The 22900-nt window shown below is 43.4% G+C and overlaps 1 protein-coding gene across 1 annotated transcript; it reads right to left on the reverse strand.

Moving 5' to 3' along the window:
* Positions 1-1005: 1005 nt before the first annotated feature.
* LOC109030210 (transmembrane protein 17B) lies at positions 1006-22381 on the reverse strand. Its single transcript, XM_019041050.2, has 5 exons — positions 22141-22381; positions 20600-20912; positions 19687-19790; positions 18276-18389; positions 1006-5984 (listed from the first exon to the last, which is right to left on the reverse strand). Exons 2-5 carry the CDS (start codon positions 20715-20717, stop codon positions 5547-5549), a joined length of 774 nt encoding a protein of 257 aa, XP_018896595.2. The 5' UTR covers positions 20718-20912; positions 22141-22381; the 3' UTR covers positions 1006-5546.
* Positions 22382-22900: the final 519 nt, after the last annotated feature.

Raw genomic sequence — 22900 nt, forward strand, 5'->3', positions numbered from 1 at the left:
TACGGAAGAGGACCGTTAGTGCGTTTCCGTATGAGCCACGATTAGCATATACTTGTATGTGTCTCGTGGCTCATCCAATAATGCTCATAGAAGTCTCGTCTACATGACATGACATGACGCGACTCGCGACGTTGTGGGCCACTCGTGCAGGAGGCCTTAAGATGGATCCTCAGCTTTGGCGCAATGCATTCTGAGTGGGATCAGCGGCGTGGCCTGAAGGATCGATTATCGATATCTTGCCATTTGAAGCTATGGTAAAGAATCGATTACTAAGGTGTTCGCTGCGAACGCCCTGATAATCGATCTTTTTTCATAGGTTTGAGTGGCGAATCAATCGATATATCGCAAACCACGCCACGCCACTGAGTGGGATTTATTTTTTCCAAAGAGGAGATATCGATATGAGTCGATTTTGAGCCCAACCGGCACTTCCTCAATCGACGATTTTCTTCTGATTGAAAGTCTATACTTTACGGAACGCATCATAATCTGGTCATATCCAGTCACTTTTCGAGTCTAATGGACCTTTTGCAAACCTCAGTCAAAATAAAAAGAAGAACTATTCCTCATAGAAAATGGCTCGGAAATCACGACGAGCGCATCGGACAAATCTGAAATACACTCCTAACTTTACAATCTGCGTAAAAAATGTGCGCATTTTTAAGCTTCTCGCTTCAAAAACGATACTACGGCATAGGTGATCATCTCGTAAGAGGAGTCTTTCAATCTATTTATATTCTGACTGACTTTATCCAGACCAAATTCTGTATACCGCCGTGCCGGTTGGCGACTTAAGCAGTTGAGTTCAAACGTGCAACATGTTTTGCGTTATTCAATGTTGAAGGCAAAATACCTGACAGAAAGTAACAGCTTAGTTCTCATTCCGGGACTTACCGGAAGTATGAATTTTAGAATTGCAATACTCAGAGGCGCGAAATGCCTCCGGTCACTATATCTTGTAGAAGGTAAACATGAATCTTAATTTCGTTTAATTTATTTTATTTATTTAACGTATTTTTAAGACAATGATATTTTTACATTAAAGTTTTAGGAAATATTTTTGAAAGGACAAAAAAAACACGGACTTCATTTCTGAAGATTTTCAATTTTTTCTAGATTTATTCTAATTAGTGTTTTCGAAATATGTTTTAGTGTTATTCTTTTTAAAATGTTTTCACATGAATTGTTTGTGATTTTATAATCATCATGTATTGCATTTGTAATACACCTGAAGTTGTATCTTTTTATGCGGTCTTTTCGCGTCTCGCATTTACGGTTTGGTGGACTATCAGTCAGAGGAACTGCATTAAAAGAAAAATAGAAAAATGAAAAGGACATTAACTGACTCTCTTAAAAATAGATAAAAAACTTCATTATTCAATCATTGGAATATCATTCAGGGAAAATAAAATCACAATATTAAGGTAATACTTAAGTAACATATTTTCTGTCTCAAGCATACTTCTCCTACATCCGAAAAATAATTTTGACCAAGAGTATTTAAACTCAGCAAAAGCTAGATTACTCAGGCTGTAAGTTTGAAATCAAGTTTTTTCCTAATAAAACAAATTTTAAAAATAATTTTTACACCCTGAATGCAAGAAAAATGAGCTGAAAAATGGTAGTGTCATTATGCAATTTAAATTGTGCCACATTACGTCTGAGGCACGGAATTAGCATACTTAATTCTTAAACAAGCCGAGGTTTCAATCACACAAATTGCTCACCAATCTGATTATTTCAAGGTGATTCACCAAATCAATTAAATCAACAAACGAAACGTAGAAAGGAGTCCTGAGTTTTTTTTTTTTTTTTTTATAACTTTCAACAGAAGGATATTTAACATTGTTTCCATCATTTATGATCTAATGATTGCCTGGATAGTCCCAGAATGTTCACAAATCATCAACCTATCGATCGTTCGCGAACCGTGCGCGCGTGGTCAGTGGGATTATTGCGCAGCTGCAACCTTGAATAATGGATTAAATAAAATTCATTGCGTCTTTACCAAAATGCGCTCCATTTTGCGTAAACCCACCGCAGCTGTGTGCGAGCGCTGCCTTTTGCTGCCGCGCTAAGGGAGAACGCCGTATGAGCCTTCAGGCGTTGCCAAGTTTCCCTCGATAAAAACTGAATTTACTGGAGAAATATTAAATACTTTTTTCCAAAATTTTCACACAATGTTGTGCGCAATTTAATCTAAAACATCTGAATATTTCAAGGAACAATATGCATGAATGTAGTCAAAAATACATGTTTTAACATAGGAAATTTGGCAACTATCGAATTTTCATACGGCGTTCTTCCTTAGCACGGCAGTATGCATTTCTAAGTAGCGCACGCATCTCGGACTTTAGCGCAATTCCCGAGTCAAGAGCCAAAGGCGGGACTGGAGATCGAGTAGAGATTGCGCAATGCTAGAAGTATTCTGCAGTCTTGCAGGCGCTTTCTCTAACTCAGAGACTTTAACGCTGGAGTAGAAAAGTTGGATGGGTTGAAACGCGTGATACAACTATTAGCGGCTCTGGTGCTAGCACCCAGAGCTGTTATTCCGGTCGGTCTCTGCAGTGGATGTTACCAATGGTACATCTGCCATTGGTTAGAGCGCGCGTTGGTAGATGGGAATCGTCGCCATTTTCGGCTGTGGACCTTGCCATGATTTTATTTTAATTCATTGTTTTTTCTTGTGAGCGAATGATATGTTGTGTAGTGTATTTTTGGAATCATGGTGATACTGTCGATAATTCAAAACTGAACTGTGCTTTAATCTCGTATTGAAAAAAAATGTACTTAACGTTTAAAATCTGAATTTTCAAAACGACGAGTTTTCGCGCTTTTTTGGAGGAATGCCGTGGTTGGAGCCTCCTAGTCGTACTACTTCATGGACGGATTCGTCCCTAGCGGCGTTGTTGTGTATTAATGCCTAAAATGCTAAGTCGGGTCCTGTTCACTCGATTTTCGTGAAAGTCGGTATACGAAGGTAATTTTCAACGGGAAATTCGAATTTTTGGTCAGATTTTCAAAATTTCAAAATCCAAGATGGCGGCCGTGGCCTAAAATGCTAAGTCTGCTCCTAGTCGCTCGATTTTCGTGAAAGTCGGTATTCGAAGGTAATTTTCAACGGGAAATTCGAATTTTTGGTCAGATTTTCAAAATTTCAAAATCCAAGATGGCGGCCGTGGCCTAAAATGCTAAGTCTGCTCCTAGTCGCTCAATTTTCGTGAAACTCGGTATCCGGAGGTATTTTTCAACGGGAAACTCGAATTTATGGTCAGATTTTCAAAATTTCAAAATGCAAAATGGCGGCCGTGGCCTAAAATGCTAAGTCTGCTCCTAGTCGCTCAATTTTCGTGAAACTCGGTATCCGGAGGTATTTTTCAACGGGAAACTCGAATTTTCGGTCAGATTTTCAAAATTTCAAAATCCAAGATGGCGGCCGTGGCTTTAACTGCTAAGACTGCTGATTGTGGATAAGGACAAAGATAACATATTCGCCACTATTCACCATACTTCGTTTAAAAAAAGGAAATTCGTTCTTTTAAAAGTTAATAGCTATGAGGGCGGCTCGCGGAACGAGTCGCAAGTTCATCGCGAAGCGAGGAACTGGGGGTCCAGGGGCACTCCCCGGCTAGGCGTGACAGCTCGCACAGCTCGCTAAACACGGCTAGTAGTTTATATATGTCTTGGATATGAGCGGCCCAGAGCCGCTCTCCAGCGGCAGTGCGCTGGAGTTACTGCTTGTTCCAACTTCCAAGTAGGTAAAATTGCATGTCTATAAAATGAAGGATGATACCTTTTTGACTGACTCAGAGATTTTAACGCAGGAATAGAACATTTGGATGGGGTGAAGCGCTTGATACAATTATTCCGACTTCCAAGTAGGTAAAACCGTGAACTCTTTTTGGCGGACTGAGAGACTTTAACGGGTGAGTACAAAAGTTCTATGGGGCAGAACACGTGATACGATAATATCACGAGTTCCAAGACGATAAAATTGCTCCTCCACAAAATGAATGGGAAAATAGTGTTTCATATCATCCCAACTATCCGATTCGTCAACTCGAACTTTTATTTCGTATAAACAAACTAATGAGGTTAAATGAAGTAATGTAAGAAGTTCGGTTTCTTGAACCTAACGTGCGGTCATACGAATATAAAAATTGGTTTTATTCCGAAGAGCGAATGCTCAATCCACTGATTTCTGTGAACGCATATGACAAGGATGTTGATGTTTTGCAAAAATTAGCACGAACGCACCAATGATTACAATATTAATACGAATGCGTTATATATTAAAGAAAATTACTGCGGAAGTGGTAAATTGTTTAGGAAATAACTGTTTATAAGTTGATCCATTGAAAAAATGATCGCGGAAGCGTTAAGTTCTTGATATTTTTACGGTGAAAGCATGAAATCCTTGAAAATTAATGAAATTGCGTTCAATCATCAGAAAATTACCGTGAACGCGCAAAATCACAGTGCGTAAGCTGATTCCCTGGTTGCTCGAGGCTTCGCAGGCCGAAGAACTTTCCGCACCCCTGTTTGCCTGAATAATTTTATTTTTTCTCTCATAAATCTACTAAATATATTCATAATTTTTTATTGTCGTACAATTGTCACCAGCAGTAATGAAAAAGCACTTATGACCGTCCACATTTGAATTGGGCCATGATCCACGGAGGTAAAATGTCCAGTAAAGCGATTTTTGTTGAGCTCCGTCTCGGAACACTGCACACCGAGAAAAAGTGTTGCTGATTTAACATTCCGGATGTAAAAGAGTGGGACAACTCACAAAACGCTGAATGGACCACTAGACAAGGTACGAATTTCAGCACTCTGATATATGTTCCGTAACCAAAATTTCACGTAGAGCCCGATGCGCACAATGAAAATTATCGAAATCAACTCCTCACAACGATATTTAATGATTCTTGATGCGTGAATTCAAACCACCCGCTCATGAAAACTCAATGCTCTACGTGATTCACATCGCGCGCTGAACGTTATCATGACAGTCTCTGCGCGATGTAAAAATCTGGCAACCTCAATCTTGACGCTTAGGCTCAGCTATAGCACATTGCCTATAGTTCGATCAACACATGGTGGGAAATGAATATTGCTCGATTAAGAAACTTGGTGAGACCGTTGTCGTGCGCGATTTGACTCACGTAGAGCTTTGAGTTTCTTGTGAGCGGGCAGTTCAAATTCCTCGTGACCAATGTGAAATGAAAAGGTTAATATCTTCGTTAGGAATTGGTTTCAGTGATTTTCGTCGCGCGAATCGTGTTCTACGTGAAATTTTGGTTGAGAAACATGTATCGGAATGCTTAAATTCGTACCTTGTCTAGTGATCCATTAACCGCCACAGCAGTTGGTTTTACATCTTGACATTGCTAAAGTAACTGCTGTAGCGGTTAATTCAGCGTTTTGAGAGTATGTGAGTTTTTGCACACTGTTTTAAATCCAGAATATTGAATCAGCATCTTTTTTTCGGCGTATTTTCCTAGTTGAGACCTCGTCTTCTGGCCCATTTCTGATCGTTGGTGTTAATCAGTTTTGGTGGACGATCCTCTGGAAATGCTAGCGAGGGGGATGCGTTCGGCGTCCCGGAAGAGTTGGTCGGAGACGAGGAGGTTGCGTTGCATGTCCTCGAAGGGGTTCTCGGTGCCTCGCGGTTTGCGTCGGACGTCGTGGAAGGGGTCCTCATCGCGCGGGGCGTCGGGCGTGCTGCCGGCGGCCTCCTTGAAGGCGCCCGGCCCGGGGGCGAGGAACTGGGCCAGGTGGAACTTGTGGGCCTGGTGGGCGGCGGTCGTGCGGAGGGCCACGAAGCCGGTGCCGAGCTGGGCCAGGAGAAGGGCCACTTCCACGCCCTGCACGGCCCGCTCAACCCCCGTCGGGCGTACCCCCTCGTTGGCCAGCAGGAATAGTTGAAGGGGCAGTTGCAGCAGGAACGACAGCATCCAGAATCCGGCCAGCTCCGGGATCTGAAAAACAAGAATCACGTGTGATCTACTCATGAGTTATAAATAGACCCAAAATTATAGATCCCTCGGCGTGACCTCAACTTAATATTCCAATATAAACTGCCTGAGCTGAACACTCTTCCCCATCAGTTTTGTACTGATCCTCATTAGAGCTCAAAATTTTGGGCTGTGATTGAAAATGTTTGAACTTATTGGCTTTGACCCTCTCTCCCCCAAATAGTGTGGGCCCAGCACTATTTTACCACTTTGTTACGCAGTTTGAGCCACGTTTTTAGGTTTTTTTCTTTTTTTCCCCCTTGGTTTTAAGGGAGATGGTCGATAAAATCACAATTCAAGGATGGCGCTGATAAACTGCTATTTCACAGGGTTAAATCCAGCTCAGGAACTGTTGACATATGTTTTCTAAGGGTAAATTTTACGTTCTTTGCAATGAACATAACAGTTTTTTCCTCAGATAATCGTGGCTGGAGATTTGAAACAAAGTTGCTCCTAAAATCAGTAAAAAAATGCGATTTTTCAGCTAATTTTTTTAAAAAAAAAGTTAATTTTACGACCAAAAAATTAATCTAGAAAAAACAGGAGAGAGTGATTTCGGTAGGAAATTCATGCTTTTGTTGCTGTTTTTTTTCGCGGAATGAACCGTTGAGGAGATATTCGAAAAAATCTAACTGTGGGTTTTCTCAATTGTGAAAAATTCATGATGGCGGCGCCCTGAGCACCAGACAATTTTCCTGAAATTATTATGGGCATTTTTGGACATCTTTAGCACCTAGAAATCGCAAAAAAAAAATTGGTTTGGTTCAAAGGACGAGAACCCATGTTGAGCGGTGTTAGCGATATTTCCCCATATGAAGCTCTGGTTATGAATCGATAACGAAGGTGTTCGTTGCGAACACCCTGTTTATCGATCCTTTTCCATATGTTTAAATGGTGGATCCATTGATGGATCCCAAAAGCACGCCTCGCCACTGTTACAAACTCATTAGGTTTGGTGGATTTTAAACCCTTACTTTCGATAATGTCCTAGACGTTCCGTGAGGAAACTCTCAAAGTTCAATTTTGGCGCGCTTTCAACTTTCTCCGATGTGAAGGGCGAACATTCTACCATCTATCGGATGTTGCGCAAATCCACTCGGTTAGTAGCTTGTTTGGCCGCGAGAGAGAGACTGTATGTTCAATGCGTGGCAGGTTACGATCCGATGATGAAGGATTTTGAAGCCGTTTCAAAATCCATCCTCCCTTTGCATAATTATGACTTTTTTAGGGTTTGTAAAGTTTGCAAAGCCATTAAAAAGTCCGTAATATTAAAGAGCGGGTTGTAAAATCATTCGAAGCGTTCACAATTTTAATTGTCAGTGTAAAAAATCCTAAAATCGTGATGAAGTCAGGTAAAACGTGCATTTAAGTACGGAAGAAAAATGAGATGAGTATCCCACAATATCAGGGTGTTAACTTTGCATCTTTTGGCGCTATAAAAACTCCCGTAAATTTCGAAATGTAACTGTACATTTTTGGCAGGAGTTCAAAGTTAATGCGGAGTTCAAGGATATCGCTGTTAAAGGATGCCCGAGTTATTATCACCCTTCGAAACGATTTAGCGTAAGCGCTCATAACATATTTTAGAGTCCCTGCACCCCACCTGCCGTATAGTGTTGGAGTCTATCGGAAGTCAACGCTCAGATTTGTCCGATGATGACTGATGACCAAAGAGTTCAACAATCCCAGCCAACTCGGCGAAAACTCATCCAGCAATGCGCGCTCACTCCAGCATATTCTTCAGTCACCGTTAGGCGAATTTTAATTTTATTTTTTCCTCAATATGTTGCTAAACAACCATCATCAGCCGAAAAATTGCGTTTGTTGTTGAATTTTATTTTCGCCTTGCTCGAATCCATTGCCTAAGCCTTGGCAGAATGAGCGCAGTTTGAACGAACTAGAACTACGAACTGGGGGGTTCGAGGAACAGGTTATAGCTAAGTTATAATAAAGTTCCTGTAACAAGTTCGCTCGAAGCCGCGCAAACCGTGTTCGCTTTGACAAGGCCTCAAATTATGGGCCTGTTGCAAACAACAGATAGAGCGAGAAGAAATGATGTTTTGTGCAATGGCGTGGCGTGAATTTCGATTTATCGACCGTTATGCCATTAAACAAAGAATCGGTTATTGAGGTGTTCGCTGTGAACACCCTATTTATAAATCTTTTTCGATAGGTTTAAATGGCATAACAATCGATATATCGCAATTCACGCCACGCCACTGGTTTTTTGTGACAAATGACTCAAAAATCACAATGAGCGCATCGAAAAAGTCTGAAATGCACCCCTAACTTTTCAATCTGCGTAAGAAATATGCGTTACAACCCTCGCGTTATGGAGGAAGAGAAAGGACAAAACAGCGTATTGACCAATCCAAGTTGAGCCTTAGTCCCCGTTTACGGCCGTTCTTTCCAGGGCTCATGGTCGGAAAGCACTCCGGTGTTTTTTCGGGGCACCCGGATTCGGGATGGCCACTACCACCGCGGACGAAATTACGAGGCCCAGCCTGTATTTTTGCGAGTGTGTGTGTGTCCCTTTGACGAGCCGCGGGTTGCCGCATCTGATCAATGAGTGGGAGAGAGATAGACGATAAAATGGCGGCTTGTCAAAGCCGAGTGTGCTCCTTTGATATGCCGCATCTGAGCAATGAGTGCGAGAGAGAAAATAGGACAAAACAGCGTATGGACCAATTCAAGTTGAGCCTTAGTCCCCGTTTACGGCCGTTCTTTCCAGGGCTCATGGTCGGAAAGCACTCCGGTGTTTTTTCGGGGCAACCGGATTCGGGATGGCCACTACCACCGAGGACGAAATTACGAGACCCAGCCTGTATTTTTGCAAGTGTGTGTGTGTCCCTTTGACGAGCCGCGGGTTGCCGCATCTGATCAAGGAGTGGGAGAGAGATAGACGATAGAATGGCGGCTTGTCAAAGCCGAGTCTGCTCCTTTGACGTGCCGCATCTGAGCAATGAGTGCGAGAGAGAAAATAGGACAAAACAGCGTATGGACCAATCCAAGTTGAGCCTTAGTCCCCGTTTACGGCCGTTCTTTCCAGGGCTCATGGTCGGAAAGCACTCCGGTGTTTTTTCGGGGCACCCGGATTCGGGATGGCCACTACCACCGCGGACGAAATTACGAGGCCCATCCTGTATTTTCGCGAGTGTGTGTGTGTCCCTTTGATGAGCCGCGGGTTGCCGCATCTGATCAATGAGTGGGAGAGAGATAGACGATAAAATGGCGGCTTGTCAAAGCCGAGTGTGCTCCTTTGACGTGCCGCATCTGAGCAATGAGTGCGAGAGAGAAAATAGGACAAAACAGCGTATGGACCAATCAAAGTTGAGCCTTAGTCCCCGTTTACGGCCGTTCTTTCCAGGGCTCATGGTCGGAAAGCACTCCGGTGTTTTTTCGGGGCACCCGGATTCGGGATGGCCACTACCACCGCGGACGAAATTACGAGGCCCAGCCTGTATTTTTGCGAGTGTGTGTGTGTCCCTTTGACGAGCCGCGGGTTGCCGCATCTGATCAATGAGTGGGAGAGAGATACACGATAAAATGGCGGCTTGTCAAAGCCGAGTGTGCTCCTTTGACGTGCCGCATCTGAGCAATGAGTGCGAGAGAGAAAATAGGACAAAACAGCGTATGGACCAATCCATGTTGAGCCTTAGTCCCCGTTTACGGCCGTTCTTTCCAGGGCTCATGGTCGGAAAGCACTCCGGTGTTTTTTCGGGGCACCCGGATTCGGGATGGCCACTACCACCGCGGACGAAATTACGAGGCCTAGCCTGTATTTTTGCGAGTGTGTGTGTGTCCCTTTGACGAGCCGCGGGTTGCCGCATCTGATCAATGAGTGGGAGAGAGATAGACGATAAAATGGCGGCTTGTCAAAGCCGAGTGTGCTCCTTTGACGTGCCGTATCTGAGCAATGAGTGCGAGAGAGAAAATAGGACAAAACAGCGTATGGACCAATCCAAGTTGAGCCTTAGTCCCCGTTTACGACCGTTCATTACAGGGCTCATGGTCGGAAAGCACTCCGGTGTTTTTTCGGGGCACCCGGATTCGGGATGGCCACTACCACCGCGGACGAAATTACGAGGCCCAGCCTGTATTTTTGCGAGTGTGTGTGTGTCCCTTTGACGAGCCGCGGGTTGCCGCATCTGATCAATGAGTGGGAGAGAGATAGACGATAAAATGGCGGCTTGTCAAAGCCGAGTGTGCTCCTTTGACGTGCCGCATCTGAGCAATAAGTGCGAGAGAGAAAATAGGACAAAACAGCGTATGGACCAATCCAAGTTGAGCCTTAGTCCCCGTTTACGGCCGTTCATTCCAGGGCTCATGGTCGGAAAGCACTCCGGTGTTTTTTCGGGGCACCCGGATTCGGGATGGCCACTACCACCGCGGACGAAATTACGAGGCCCAGCCTGTATTTTTGCGAGTGTGTGTGTGTCCCTTTGACGAGCCGCGGGTTGCCGCATCTGATCAATGAGTGGGAGAGAGATAGACGATAAAATGGCGGCTTGTCAAAGCCGAGTGTGCTCCTTTGACGTGCCGCATCTGAGCAATGAGTGCAAGAGAGAAAATAGGACAAAACAGCGTATGGACCAATCCAAGTTGAGCCTTAGTCCCCGTTTACGGCCGTTCTTTCCAGGGCTCATGGTCGGAAAGCACTCCGGTGTTTTTTCGGGGCACCCGGATCCGGGATGGCCACTACCACCGCGGACGAAATTACGAGGCCCAGCCTGTATTTTTGCGAGTGTGTGTGTGTCCCTTTGACGAGCCGCGGGTTGCCGCATCTGATCAATGAGTGGGAGAGAGATAGACGATAGAATGGCGGCTTGTTAAAGCCGAGTGTGCTCCTTTGACGTGCCGCATCTGAGCAATGAGTGCGAGAGAGAAAATAGGACAAAACAGCGTATGGACCAATTCAAGTTGAGCCTTAGTCCCCGTTTACGGCCGTTCTTTCCAGGGCTCATGGTCGGAAAGCACTCCGGTGTTTTTTCGGGGCACCCGGATTCGGGATGGCCACTACCACCGCGGACGAAATTACGAGGCCCAGCCTGTATTTTTGCGAGTGTGTGTGTGTCCCTTTGAGGAGCCGCGGGTTGCCGCATCTGATCAATGAGTGGGAGAGAGATACACGATAAAATGGCGGCTTGTCAAAGCCGAGTGTGCTCCTTTGACGTGCCGCATCTGAGCAATGAGTGCGAGAGAGATAATAGGACAAAACAGCGTATGGACCAATCCAAGTTGAGCCTTAGTCCCCGTTTACGGCCGTTCTTTCCAGGGCTCATGGTCGGAAAGCACTCCGGTGTTTTTTCGGGGCACCCGGATCCGGGATGGCCACTACCACCGCGGACGAAATTACGAGGCCCAGCCTGTATTTTTGCGAGTGTGTGTGTGTCCCTTTGACGAGCCGCGGGTTGCCGCATCTGATCAATGAGTGGGAGAGAGATAGACGATAGAATGGCGGCTTGTTAAAGCCGAGTGTGCTCCTTTGACGTGCCGCATCTGAGCAATGAGTGCGAGAGAGAAAATAGGACAAAACAGCGTATGGACCAATCCAAGTTGAGCCTTAGTCCCCGTTTACGGCCGTTCTTTCCAGGGCTCATGGTCGGAAAGCACTCCGGTGTTTTTTCGGGGCACCCGGATTCGGGATGGCCACTACCACCGCGGACGAAATTACGAGGCCCAGCCTGTATATTTGCGAGTGTGTGTGTGTCCCTTTGACGAGCCGCGGATTGCCGCATCTGATCAATGAGTGGGAGAGAGATAGACGATAGAATGGCGGCTTGTCAAAGCCGAGTGTGCTCCTTTGACGTGCCGCATCTGAGCAATGAGTGCGAGAGAGAATTAAGGACAAAACAGCGTATGGACCAATCCAAGTTGAGCCTTAGTCCCCGTTTTCGGCCGTTCTTTCCAGGGCTCATGGTCGGAAAGCACCCCGGTGTTTTTTTGGGGCACCTGGATTAGGGATGGCCACTCCCACCTCGGACCAAATTACGAGGCCCAGCCTGTATTTATGCGAGTGTGTGTGTGTCCTTTTGACGAGCCGCGTGCAACCAGCCACACAGTTCAGCTTACAGTTGACTTTTCGCTCATCTGATCGCTGATTGTATAGAAAAACTGCCCAAGCAACTTTGATAAACTTTCGAGCTTGGCGCCACACACCAGCGCATGAAAATTCCGGGCCCAGCGCCATAGGGCGAGAGCCACAACACTCGATTTCATATCGCCTAGATTACGGGCGCGCATCGGGCAGCGAGGACCGCGTCGCACAGTAGTGCATGAAAAAATCCGGGCCCAGCGCCACAGGGCCTAATCCACCGAAGGTTAGGTTAGATTAGGTTAGGTTAGGTTAGGTTAGGTTAGGATAGGTTAGGTTGGGTTGGGTCAGGTCCGATGCGACGCGACGCGACGTGGGCCTCGCTACCCGATGCGCGCCCGTAATCCTGGCGATATGCAATCGTGAGTTGTGGCGGTCGGCCCTGTGGCGCTGGGCCCGGATTTCTTCTTGCGCTGGTGTGTGGCGGCACGCTCGAAAGTTTATCAAAGTTGGTAGGGCAGTTTTTTACTGAAGTCAAAGAAGAGCGGACAGTCAACTGTAAGCTGAACTTTGTGGCAGATTGCACCTGCAATTAAGCGGTTTTAATCATATGGGAAATTTGAGGATTATGCAGGAGTGTGGCGCCACACTCCGTGGCGTTGAGCCCGAATTTTATCCGAGATCCGAGCGTGGCGCCAGGATCTGTGGCTCATTGCACCGTAGTCTTTCTTATACAGTTCAATGAAGCTAGAAGTGAATCTCAGACAATCCAATTCATCGTGATTTTTGAAAAAATTATCATAAGAAGCAACTTTTATTTTTTCCTAGTTGAAGTTTGCAACAGGCCCATTTCTGACTCGGTTCAGAAACAACGCACGTACCATTCGTTCCCCTATGCACACAAGTGTTTTTACAGATGCGCCAGAAATTGTAGTTCCAACTTTGAACATGTGGTCTATTCGAGCTACCTTCTGATTGATCGCCATCTGATGAAGTCGAAGCGGACCGGGTCCGTATTTCTGCCAAACGGAGCTATGCGCACTGAGACATGAGCCCTGAGACGCATAAAAGTATACTTATAACAGGGCTCACGTCTTAGTGGACATAGTTGCGTTTGGCAGAAATACGTCCATTTCATGAGTCCTCGTATGAGGAGCTGAACTCGGAGGCGATTCGAAGGATGAGTCGTTCGTTGCTCCGCTGTCGGCTTGGGATCCTGCTCTTGAAACCTGCCTGTGACGTGCTCCTTGTCCGCTGTTGCTATGTTTCATCTAATAATCGAACGATTTAAGGGAAGCAAGAATTCTTGACGCCTTGAAAGTCGAAGGCGTCTTGGTTTTATTTCAAAAAGCTGCCTGAATATAGAGCATTAGCTGCCTTTTTGGGCCCAAGAGTTCCACATTTTGACTTGTCCCTACTGTCCCCATATGTATAGGTACCTACACTACTTGAATACAATTATTCGTGCTCGAAGGATGTGCGGGTTGCATGCACACTAACTTGCAGGCGGTCTGCTTTTCTTCATAACAACTCTTGAATGCGATGAACTTGATGTTCAGTGATGTTCAATTCTTGAATTTCGGAGAAGTAGAGAATGCATTTAGTCGACGTCGCTCGAACCGGAGAGGTTTCCGGACGCCATCTTGGCTTTCCTGCCGACACACGTTTCAATGGCAGCTTAAATTTTTTTTAAAAAAAATTTGGAAAAATTCTAATCAATCAAATACAATTTCTTCTTTTCAAAAATGCAAGAATTAAACATCGCGGAAAAGTTCGTTATGGACGCTCAAATGATGCCCACCTTCCGTCCACACAGAATTTCAGGCACCGTGGCTTTTTGATCGTAACGCGTAAATGCAACTATTCGAACTCTAGGGATGTGCGTGTTGCATTCACACGAGATTGCAGGGGCTTTGACTTCCTTAATCTCATCGTCTACGCTTGGCTGCGCCAACTTATGTTCAAAAGCTACCTTAGTTAAATCAACCGATTTAAAGTGCGTCTACAGATCTCAAAATTCGAGTGAGTCTTGAAGCGCCAAGACAACGTTGCCAAGAAACGTTCCTTGCGGAAACTTCATCGGCGATCACTCGCAAAATTAATCGGCGCAGTGATTGTACTGCGATATATCGATTGATGTGTCATTTAACCCTATGGAAAAGGATCGATAAGCAGGGTGTTCGCAACGAACACCTTAATAATCGATTCTTTACCATAGCTCAAATGGGGAAACATCGATAGTCAACCATTCATGCCTCGCCACTGCGTTTGTACGGTAGCGTTACCTATCGAAAATTCTGCAGAACATCGCAACCTTCGTGGAAAAAGTATAATTATTTGTGGAATGTTGATATGTAGCTTGCAATAGACGAATTTAGTGGTGACGTCACGGAGCGATATTGTTGGTTCGATATATCGAAAGTCGAAATGTGCCCCAACAAACAAACATAACCTCCAAAATGAACAATTAACGAAATAATGCTGAAACTGCCTGAAACTAAAAAATTGCTCCATGGGACTTTAAAAGTATGAAAGCTAGCCATTTACAAAAACGTTCGAGATCACAATCACAAGAATTGACTGTATAATAAGCTCGTAATATCAGTGACAGTCATAAAGCGAATCCCCCTACCCCCCCTGCCTAAATCCCGCAGATTCCTATATGTTCGTTTGTTGGGGCACGTTTCGACTTTCGAGATATCGAAATTAAATCGAGATGTGACGTCACACTAAATTCGTCTATGACCAGTTTGAGGTGCGTCCTCTGTGGTTTCTTCGTAACCGAGACGTTTGAATTCTCCAACTCAAATAGGAATAGTAAACGCCAACATCACTTTCATGTGCTGTTTCGGATCATGCTTAGGATATCTGACGTATTATGCTTGAAATGTGGGTAGTAAAAATGTGTCATGTTAAATTTTTAAGGATCTTGCCCACGCATATACTAGATCTAATAAAAATCAGCCTAGTATGTTTTGCGAGACAACAATCCACAATCACACCAAATATCCTATCATATGTAGGACCGCGTTAGGCAGGAAGGAACCAGTCCACGTCAGCCATTGCCAAATTTTATTGGGCAACTTAAGTTTTTACATGAAAACGTTTTTGCCAATTTTGGTGAAAATCTCAGTGAATTTTTTGCACAGTACGAAATAAATTCCTTAAAATTTCCAAAGGAGTTCGCACATAGGTTCTTTTATTAAAAAATAAATTGCACAGTTAAATTCGACAATAGCTGGAAGTGGCTTAGTTCCTTTCTGCTGAGCGCGGTCCTTATGAGCTGGGGATTGTGCGCAAGTAAGGGCCTTTACCTTGGCTAGTGCTCCACTGAGGTGTAACCGCAGAATTCGTGACAACACCGAAGGGTGGAAATTATAGGGGCAGGCAAGGAGAATATCCCCGTAAAAGCCGCGCTACCACGGAGAGTGCGCGGCGCGAAGATACCCGCGCAAAATTCGAAATGATTGTACTCCTAAATGCCTGCTGCCACTGAAAAGGTAATTATCGTCACCAACGTGTAAGGGACGGATACGATTGAAAGCAGTCCCCGTCGCAGGCTAGGCAAATCAAAGACGAAGAAAATAAAAACGAGGAAACAGAAGATGGTGAAGGAACCAAAGATGATGGAGGAACCAAAGATGATGGAAGAACCAAAGATGACAAAGAAGACGAAGGCAAAGAGGATGAAGACCAAGAAGAAGCAGATAGAAGAGACGAAGAGATGTAAACGAGGAAGAAAGAGAGGGAATGACGAAGAAGACGAGGAAGAGGAGGTTGAAGACCAAGAAAAAGACGAATCAAGGACGGTAAACATAAATTGCAACTTGGTATGTTACTTTACAATCTTTACAACTTCATTAAAAAAACTTTCGTGGCGGCAAAGGAGGAGTATCGATAAGGGTCGTGTTTGGGCTTACTCTACATTTTCTCAACTTTTCGATTTTATGCTCATTGAGGGTCCATATTTTGCGGAGTGCATCATTATTTGGTCATTCCCGGGCCTAATAAGGGTCTATATGAGTCTGATTGTGAAAGCCGATATTGACGAAAAATGATAATTTCTCGGCATTCGACCGCAAACCCGCAAAACTTGCTTTTTCGCCCAAATCGCCTGCAGACTCATAGTATAGGTATAGGCCGGTACTAAGCCCAAAAAGAGACCGAGAATGACCAAATGGACTGCATTTTGCAATTGGAAACTATAAATTCTGGCTCTTCTGGAAAAACACTTGTGTGCGTAGGGAAACTAAAAGCACATACATTGTTTTTAAACCGGGCTAGAATTTATAGTTCCAAATTGCAAAATGTAGTCCAAATCGTGATGCATTCCGAAAAATATCGACCCTCAATGAGCAAAATATCGTCAAGTTGAGGAAATTCAGGGTGGGCCCAAAAACGACCCTTATCGATGCCACTCCCTTAATATTCTTTTTTTCAGTGAAGGTCGCGCATTTCGCTTCGCTTGGCGCGCTTTCCGTCGAAGCGTGGCTCGAAAGGGTATGGTTGGACTTAGCTCGGCTGTGGGCCGTCATCGGTGCGCGATGCCGGCCGCAGATGCGCCTCGCCGTGCCGGGCGGCCGGGCCTCGCCGCCGGGTATTCTGCAACTGAGCGAATCCTCATTAGCGCTAATAAGTTGATATCCGCTAAATCGCCTTTGTTAGTCTCTCGCCGATTCGGATTTTGACACATCTCGACCGGCGTAAGCCTCCACCCCCCCTCCCCTTCGCCGCCCTCTCCCAGCGCCAATCCCAGCTCCCAGAGCATCCCCGCAGCATTGCCACTTTTTATGAGGGGTTTTCAGCATTCCTGGTGGAGGTGGGTACAAGGGTTTGTCGGGTAATAATGATAAGAAATCGGATTTGTGACCTTTTAATTAAAATAGGACGTGAATCCAGGGATTTTTTAACATTGCTTCATTCAGCCACATCACCTGGGTAGGATGATCTTGAGGTTTTTTTCTAATTCTCGAAGTATCGTCCTCTAACTTTGAAGCGAAACGGTCAATTTTCGGAGCTTTTCCAATGGATTTCGCACCGAATGTTACAAAAGTAACATCGGAGACCAGAGCTATAGTTATTATATTTTCAATATTCTTTTTAAATATTGGACCGCGATTAGCAGGAAAGAACAAAGCCACATCAGCTTTTTCCAAATTTAAACTGGGCAATTTTATTTTTTACATAAAAACGGTTGTGCGGATTTTCGCGCAAATTTCAGTGAATTTGCTAGATAGTACGAAGCAATAATTCATTATAATTTTCAAAGGAATCCGCACATAGGTTTTCTTGGCTAGATAGTACGAAGCAAATTCATTATAATTTTTAAAGGAATCCGCACTTAGGTTCTCTTGTAAAAAATTAAGTCGCTCGTTTAAATTTGGCAATAGCTAATGCGGCTTGGTTCCTTGATGTTAAACGCGGTCCAATATTAAGAAGAAAATTGAAAATTGAATAACTATAGTTCAGGTCTCAGAAGTTACTTTTGTAACATTTGATGCGAATACCATTGGAAAATTTCCAAAAATTTACCCTTTCGCTTCAAAATTAGAGGACGATACTTCGAGAATTTGAGAAAATGCTAGAAGAAAACCCCACTCAGGTGATATGATTAAAGAAATTTTAAATCTTCCCTGGAATTAGGTTCTATTTTCTTGGAAAGGTCACAAATATCCGATTTTTCTAAAGAGACTTAATACATGTGATGTACTGCATCCTTGATTTGTTGAATGGCAATTTCTGAATACAACTAATCGTGCTTATAGGATGTCCGTGTTGCATACACACAATATTTTAGGCGCTCTGGCTTTCAAAATCGCAACGCTTGAATGCAACCCATAGCGCTTCAGGTATAACCGTGTTGCATTCAAACGAGATTGCGGGCGCTCTGGTCCTCTTTGTCAAGCCACAATTTATGGACAGCACCTAATTTTTATCCCAAGAACTCATCAAAAAACAAATAATAAATGCTAATATAGAACTACAGGTGTTAAACATATCTATGGTGATCCCTAAATGCATAAAGGTTTTTGTAATTAAGTTTACATCCTAGGATTGCAAACGTAACTACGAGAGCAGTCCCGTCTGCCCGTCAACATCTTTGGATCACCAGACACTATTTGACATTTTGGATGCTAAAGCAGCATTTTCATTCTTCAAGTGATCCGCGTTTCACCGGAATTTTATCACCTGGTTTCGACCCGTTAATCATAAATTCGTACCTTTTCGCTTAGATTTCCGACGTATCCAAGGTAGAGTCTCAAACACTCTATGCAGGTGACTGTAATAAACGCTGCTACCAAGATGAACTGGAATAGACTCGTCAAGCAATCGTACTGAAAAAAAAATAAGCAGAGTGATACATCTTACTGGGACAATACTGTCGTGCTAAGGAAAAACGCCGTATTAGCCTTCAAATGTTGACTTAGCTTTGATGAAATATGAATTTTCCAAAAAAACATGTGACGATTTTTCCTACAAATTTTCATTGAATTTTATTCGCAACTCGTTCTAAAATATCTGAAAATTTCTAAGGAAAATATGAATAACTTTTCTCAAAAATACAAGTTTTATCCGGGAAATTTGGCAACTCTCGAATGTTCATACGGCCTTTTTTCTTTAGTGCGGCAGAATATGCGTTTAGACCAAGAGAAAATCCTCTCAATAGCCACCCTCTTTTGCTATTCTTTGGGTAACAGAAGGACTTCATCAACACTTTACTGAAATGAAACCTAACACACAACTGACACAAGCCTCTTCTGGTAAAAGTTATAGCTTGACTTCAAAGGTGGTTTTGGTGGTTCCGCACCAAAAATTTCACATAGTTTAGGATTAAAGTGTGCCAGCAGGTGTGCTAAAAATTCTACCTTTGTATTGCTGTACTTCCAAAACGAAATTTCAACTCCTGAACAACAATGTTTATAGAGTCTATTGTTATCTCGAGGTATCATTCAAACCACGTTTAATTTGATTTTCCGGGCTTTCGAAAAAGGGGACACTTTCGAAAAGCACAGTCAGGTTGAACTTTGCGCATAGGATGACGTACACAGTAAATGTTATAGATTTTTAGTTTCGTTAACGCTGGTAAAATTTAAATAATTCTTATCGTGGCGTTTCAATGTGTACGTGTCTCCTTATTTTTAAATCCTCTAAGAGATGATTCAATTAGTGTAATCCTGTAAATTATTGTATAGAGCACGCTGAAAAAAAATAATGTGCTGTTTCAGCATCTAGGATGTAACAAATGTGTCTGGTGATCGCAAGATGCTGCTTTTACTGCCCCCGCAGTTAAATTTGCATTCACGACATGTTAATTTAATTAAGGGGGCAGTCAAGGTAGCAGCTTGGGATCACCAAACACATTGGGTTTGACTGGGTTCAAATTTGTAATGGCGTTGTGATGGCGTGAGTATTTGAGTTATTGAAAAAATTTACTTCGTTGGAGGCACGCACTCACAAAATATTATAAAATAAATAACTGAGCCAAGGAAAGGACAATCGTTGCTTGGAAAAATCCCATTTTACAAAATAAAAGTTCTCTGAAGTTAAATTATAATATTTTCAATGGGCTATAGCTTCTCTTTGATAAAAATTGTCAGACAGCTCTAGTAAATTTTTAGATAGATTACTTACCTTCAGATACAACATTGTGATCATAACAATGAACCAAAACGGGAAAAACACAACGTTGAAGTAAAGCGCCATCTGCAGGGGTAGGTTCGTGACGATTTCGTCTCCTAAAATAAAAAGATAGCCAAGAATATTACAGATAGAATCTGATTTAAGCGGTCAGACTACAGGAGCGTGTTTTATGGGTCAAAATGAGACTTTTTTTCTGGATAAAATTTTTCTCCGACTGTGCACCAGTCGGAGCTCCATGGCTCCGCCTCAAAATTTTTGGGAAAATCATGATTTACCTATTCTGCATTTGGTAACGATTTTGAACCAATCAACTCATGTGAAATACAAAATACAATAAAGTACAAAATACAGCTAATGTAAAATGGCCACTTAATTTTTAGCACTCGATTCATCCATGCATCAAATTATCCATATCTTAAGTTAAAGGGAGAGTTCTAAGATCGATGGGGCTTCCGAATTCTTTACTGCATGTGTGAAAGGTATAGCATTCTTTGAAAGTCCCCCTGTACTTTGAATTTTGATATTTTTGCAGTCACGGATGCATTCAGGGCTAAACATAATGGAGGGCAGTCATTTTTTATGAGTGTTGCTGCAGAAAATTTTTTTTCGTTTCACAAAGATACCGAAGTTTCACAAACTTGTTTGGCTCATGACGTCACCTGGAGCTCATCATCCACTTAGTGGGTATGTCAACAGCCAAAAAAAATGCGATGACTGTCGCTGCCTTATTGTCCACGAGGAAAGTGTTGAATTCCTGAGAGTAAATGTTTTCACTTGTCACCAAGAGGCCAATGGTGGGTCTCTATTCGTCCCTGCCTAAGAGCTCCATGACCTAAACTCCAAATCACCGAATTTTCGGTCCATACTCTTCCCATATAGGTACTGTACTCACTCTACTACCTACCTGGTTTGTAGAAGACATCGGAACTCGGGAAGACAACGTGTCGAAAGTTGATGTCAGCGTCGCTTGGCGCTGATCTCCCCCGTGGACCATCCTTGATTTGCTCATCATTGTCCGCCATTTAATGTGTTGGTGTATGCGATTCTATGGTTCTATGGTTGTGCGGCTCTATCAGTGTCACACACATTCGCACTGCTTGCTCGACTCAAAACACGGATGAAACCAGGGTGGAAGAAACCGCCTATGCCTTGCCTCGTTAGATCACATCATACGTCATTTTTTCGAAGGGCCATACTTCTTTTAATATTGGAGATACCTAGAAATTTCGCATTTGGATACTCTTTTTTGTTAATTTTGCTAATTCATATGCTCAAACCGTCAAAACACGACTCTATGACATAAGCGGATCCAAGAGGGAGGAGTACGCTGCCTTGCTAAGGAAAAACGCCGTACGAATCTTCAGGCGTTGCCAAATTTCCTTCGATTAAACAAACATTTTTGAGAAAACTTATGATCTTTTTTCTTCCAATTTTTTTCAGATTATTTTATTCGCAACTTCGCCTAAAGTTCCTGAAGATTTCGAGGAAAAATATTCATAAATCTCCTTGAAAAGGCACATTTAATCGGAGGTTTGGCAACTCTCGCATGTTCATACGGCGTTTTTCCTCAGCACGGATGTACGCTCTCCGCGATCGCGTGAAAAAAGGAGGAAGAAAAAAAGAAGGAAGAAAGAAGAAGGAAGGGCGCTTTTATTTAGTAATTGTTCATGACGAAATTTACTAAAACCGCATATCTTCGCTCCTCTGACAAAAGGGCGTATCTCTATTTCCACATGAGATCTGGAAAGCGTAGAATTGTATAAAGAGCGGCGGACTGATTATTGAAATTGATAGACAAAGCTATAGACCTCGCTAAGCTAAAACTAATTTTTTGTAGTAATGATAATCACTCGCATTGTTTCTCATTAGTCTACACAGGGTTACGTGTTACAACGCTTTTTAAAGATTTATCGCTCTACTTTTCAATTTTAATATTTAAATGGTATCTAAAATGTGCTGCCTGTTACGCTGTCTTTTCACTGCGTAACAGACAGCTCATTTAAGGAATTTACATAATATTAATTGAGAAGTAGAGCAATAAATCCTTAGAAAGCGTTACTTACTATACGTAACCCTGTGTAGATTAATGAAAAAAAATTCGAGTGATTATCCTTACTACAAAAAGTATGACCGAAAAATGCGTTTCTGTTACGGCGACAAAACTATTCCAGTTATCGTGAAACCACCCACACAAACCTTACAAAAGTGTCATGTTTTCATTTTCTGATCGAAGCTGACACCCTCCTTGAATGCACATCAAAACAGTGGCGTGGCGTGCTTTGCGATTTATCGATTGATCTGTCATTTAAACCTATGAAAAAAGATCGATTATTATCAGGGTGTTCGCAGCGAACACCTTAATAATCGATTCTTTACCATAGCTTCAAATGGCGAGATATCGATAATCGATCATTCACGCCACGCCACTGCAACAAAAAACCTCACCTCCGTTCGAATCCCACGGTTCCAGCTCCCCTATTATGTCGTCACCCGGGAATCCAGTGCGCGCACTTATCAACAGTTCAGGTAACCATGCCCCTCAAGATTGGAGGACGTGCTTCAAAGACATCGCACCGAACACCGTCGAACCGATGGAAAAAAACAAAGGAGAATCTCCCTTTGCTCCACTTCAAACGCCGGGAGCCCAGTTGACTCCGAAAACTTTTTACTAACTTGTTTGGAGCCGTGTTTACCTCACAATGCGGCTCAGTTTGTTTGTGCTGGCCGCCGGCGCCCGTTGCTTAGCAACCGGTGGCGGAACTTCGTCGCAGCCCCCCCTCCCCGCCACACGAGCCAGGCGGAGGGGTGGTGCCCGCGATCAGTCGAGCGTGATCTTAAACGATATTTTTCGAAGCTTCCATATGGACGCTAATGGATGGTAGTCGATAGTGGTTCGATGTATCGTTTCGTTCAAAACAATGGAACATAACCTCAAATAAAAATTTTAAGATTTCAGATGGAAAAGCTGAAAATGAGAAGATTCTTGACAATTTCACTTTTCATTGCTATTTTGTACTCATTAGAAGCACAGTTTTGATCGTAACTGTGCTTCTAGCCAAAATGTACCTAGGTTCAATCAAGCGTATTATTATATGCATTTGCACACGTGATACAAAACAGTAAATTTTACCGGCGCAACAAATCGTTATGTGTTGCTGTAAGTATCAAATCTTGACAATAAATTACGTAATATTTCCTCTCACGT

The sequence above is a fragment of the Bemisia tabaci genome, chromosome 8, assembly GCF_918797505.1.
Source record: "Bemisia tabaci chromosome 8, PGI_BMITA_v3".
Taxonomy (NCBI): domain Eukaryota; kingdom Metazoa; phylum Arthropoda; class Insecta; order Hemiptera; family Aleyrodidae; genus Bemisia; species Bemisia tabaci.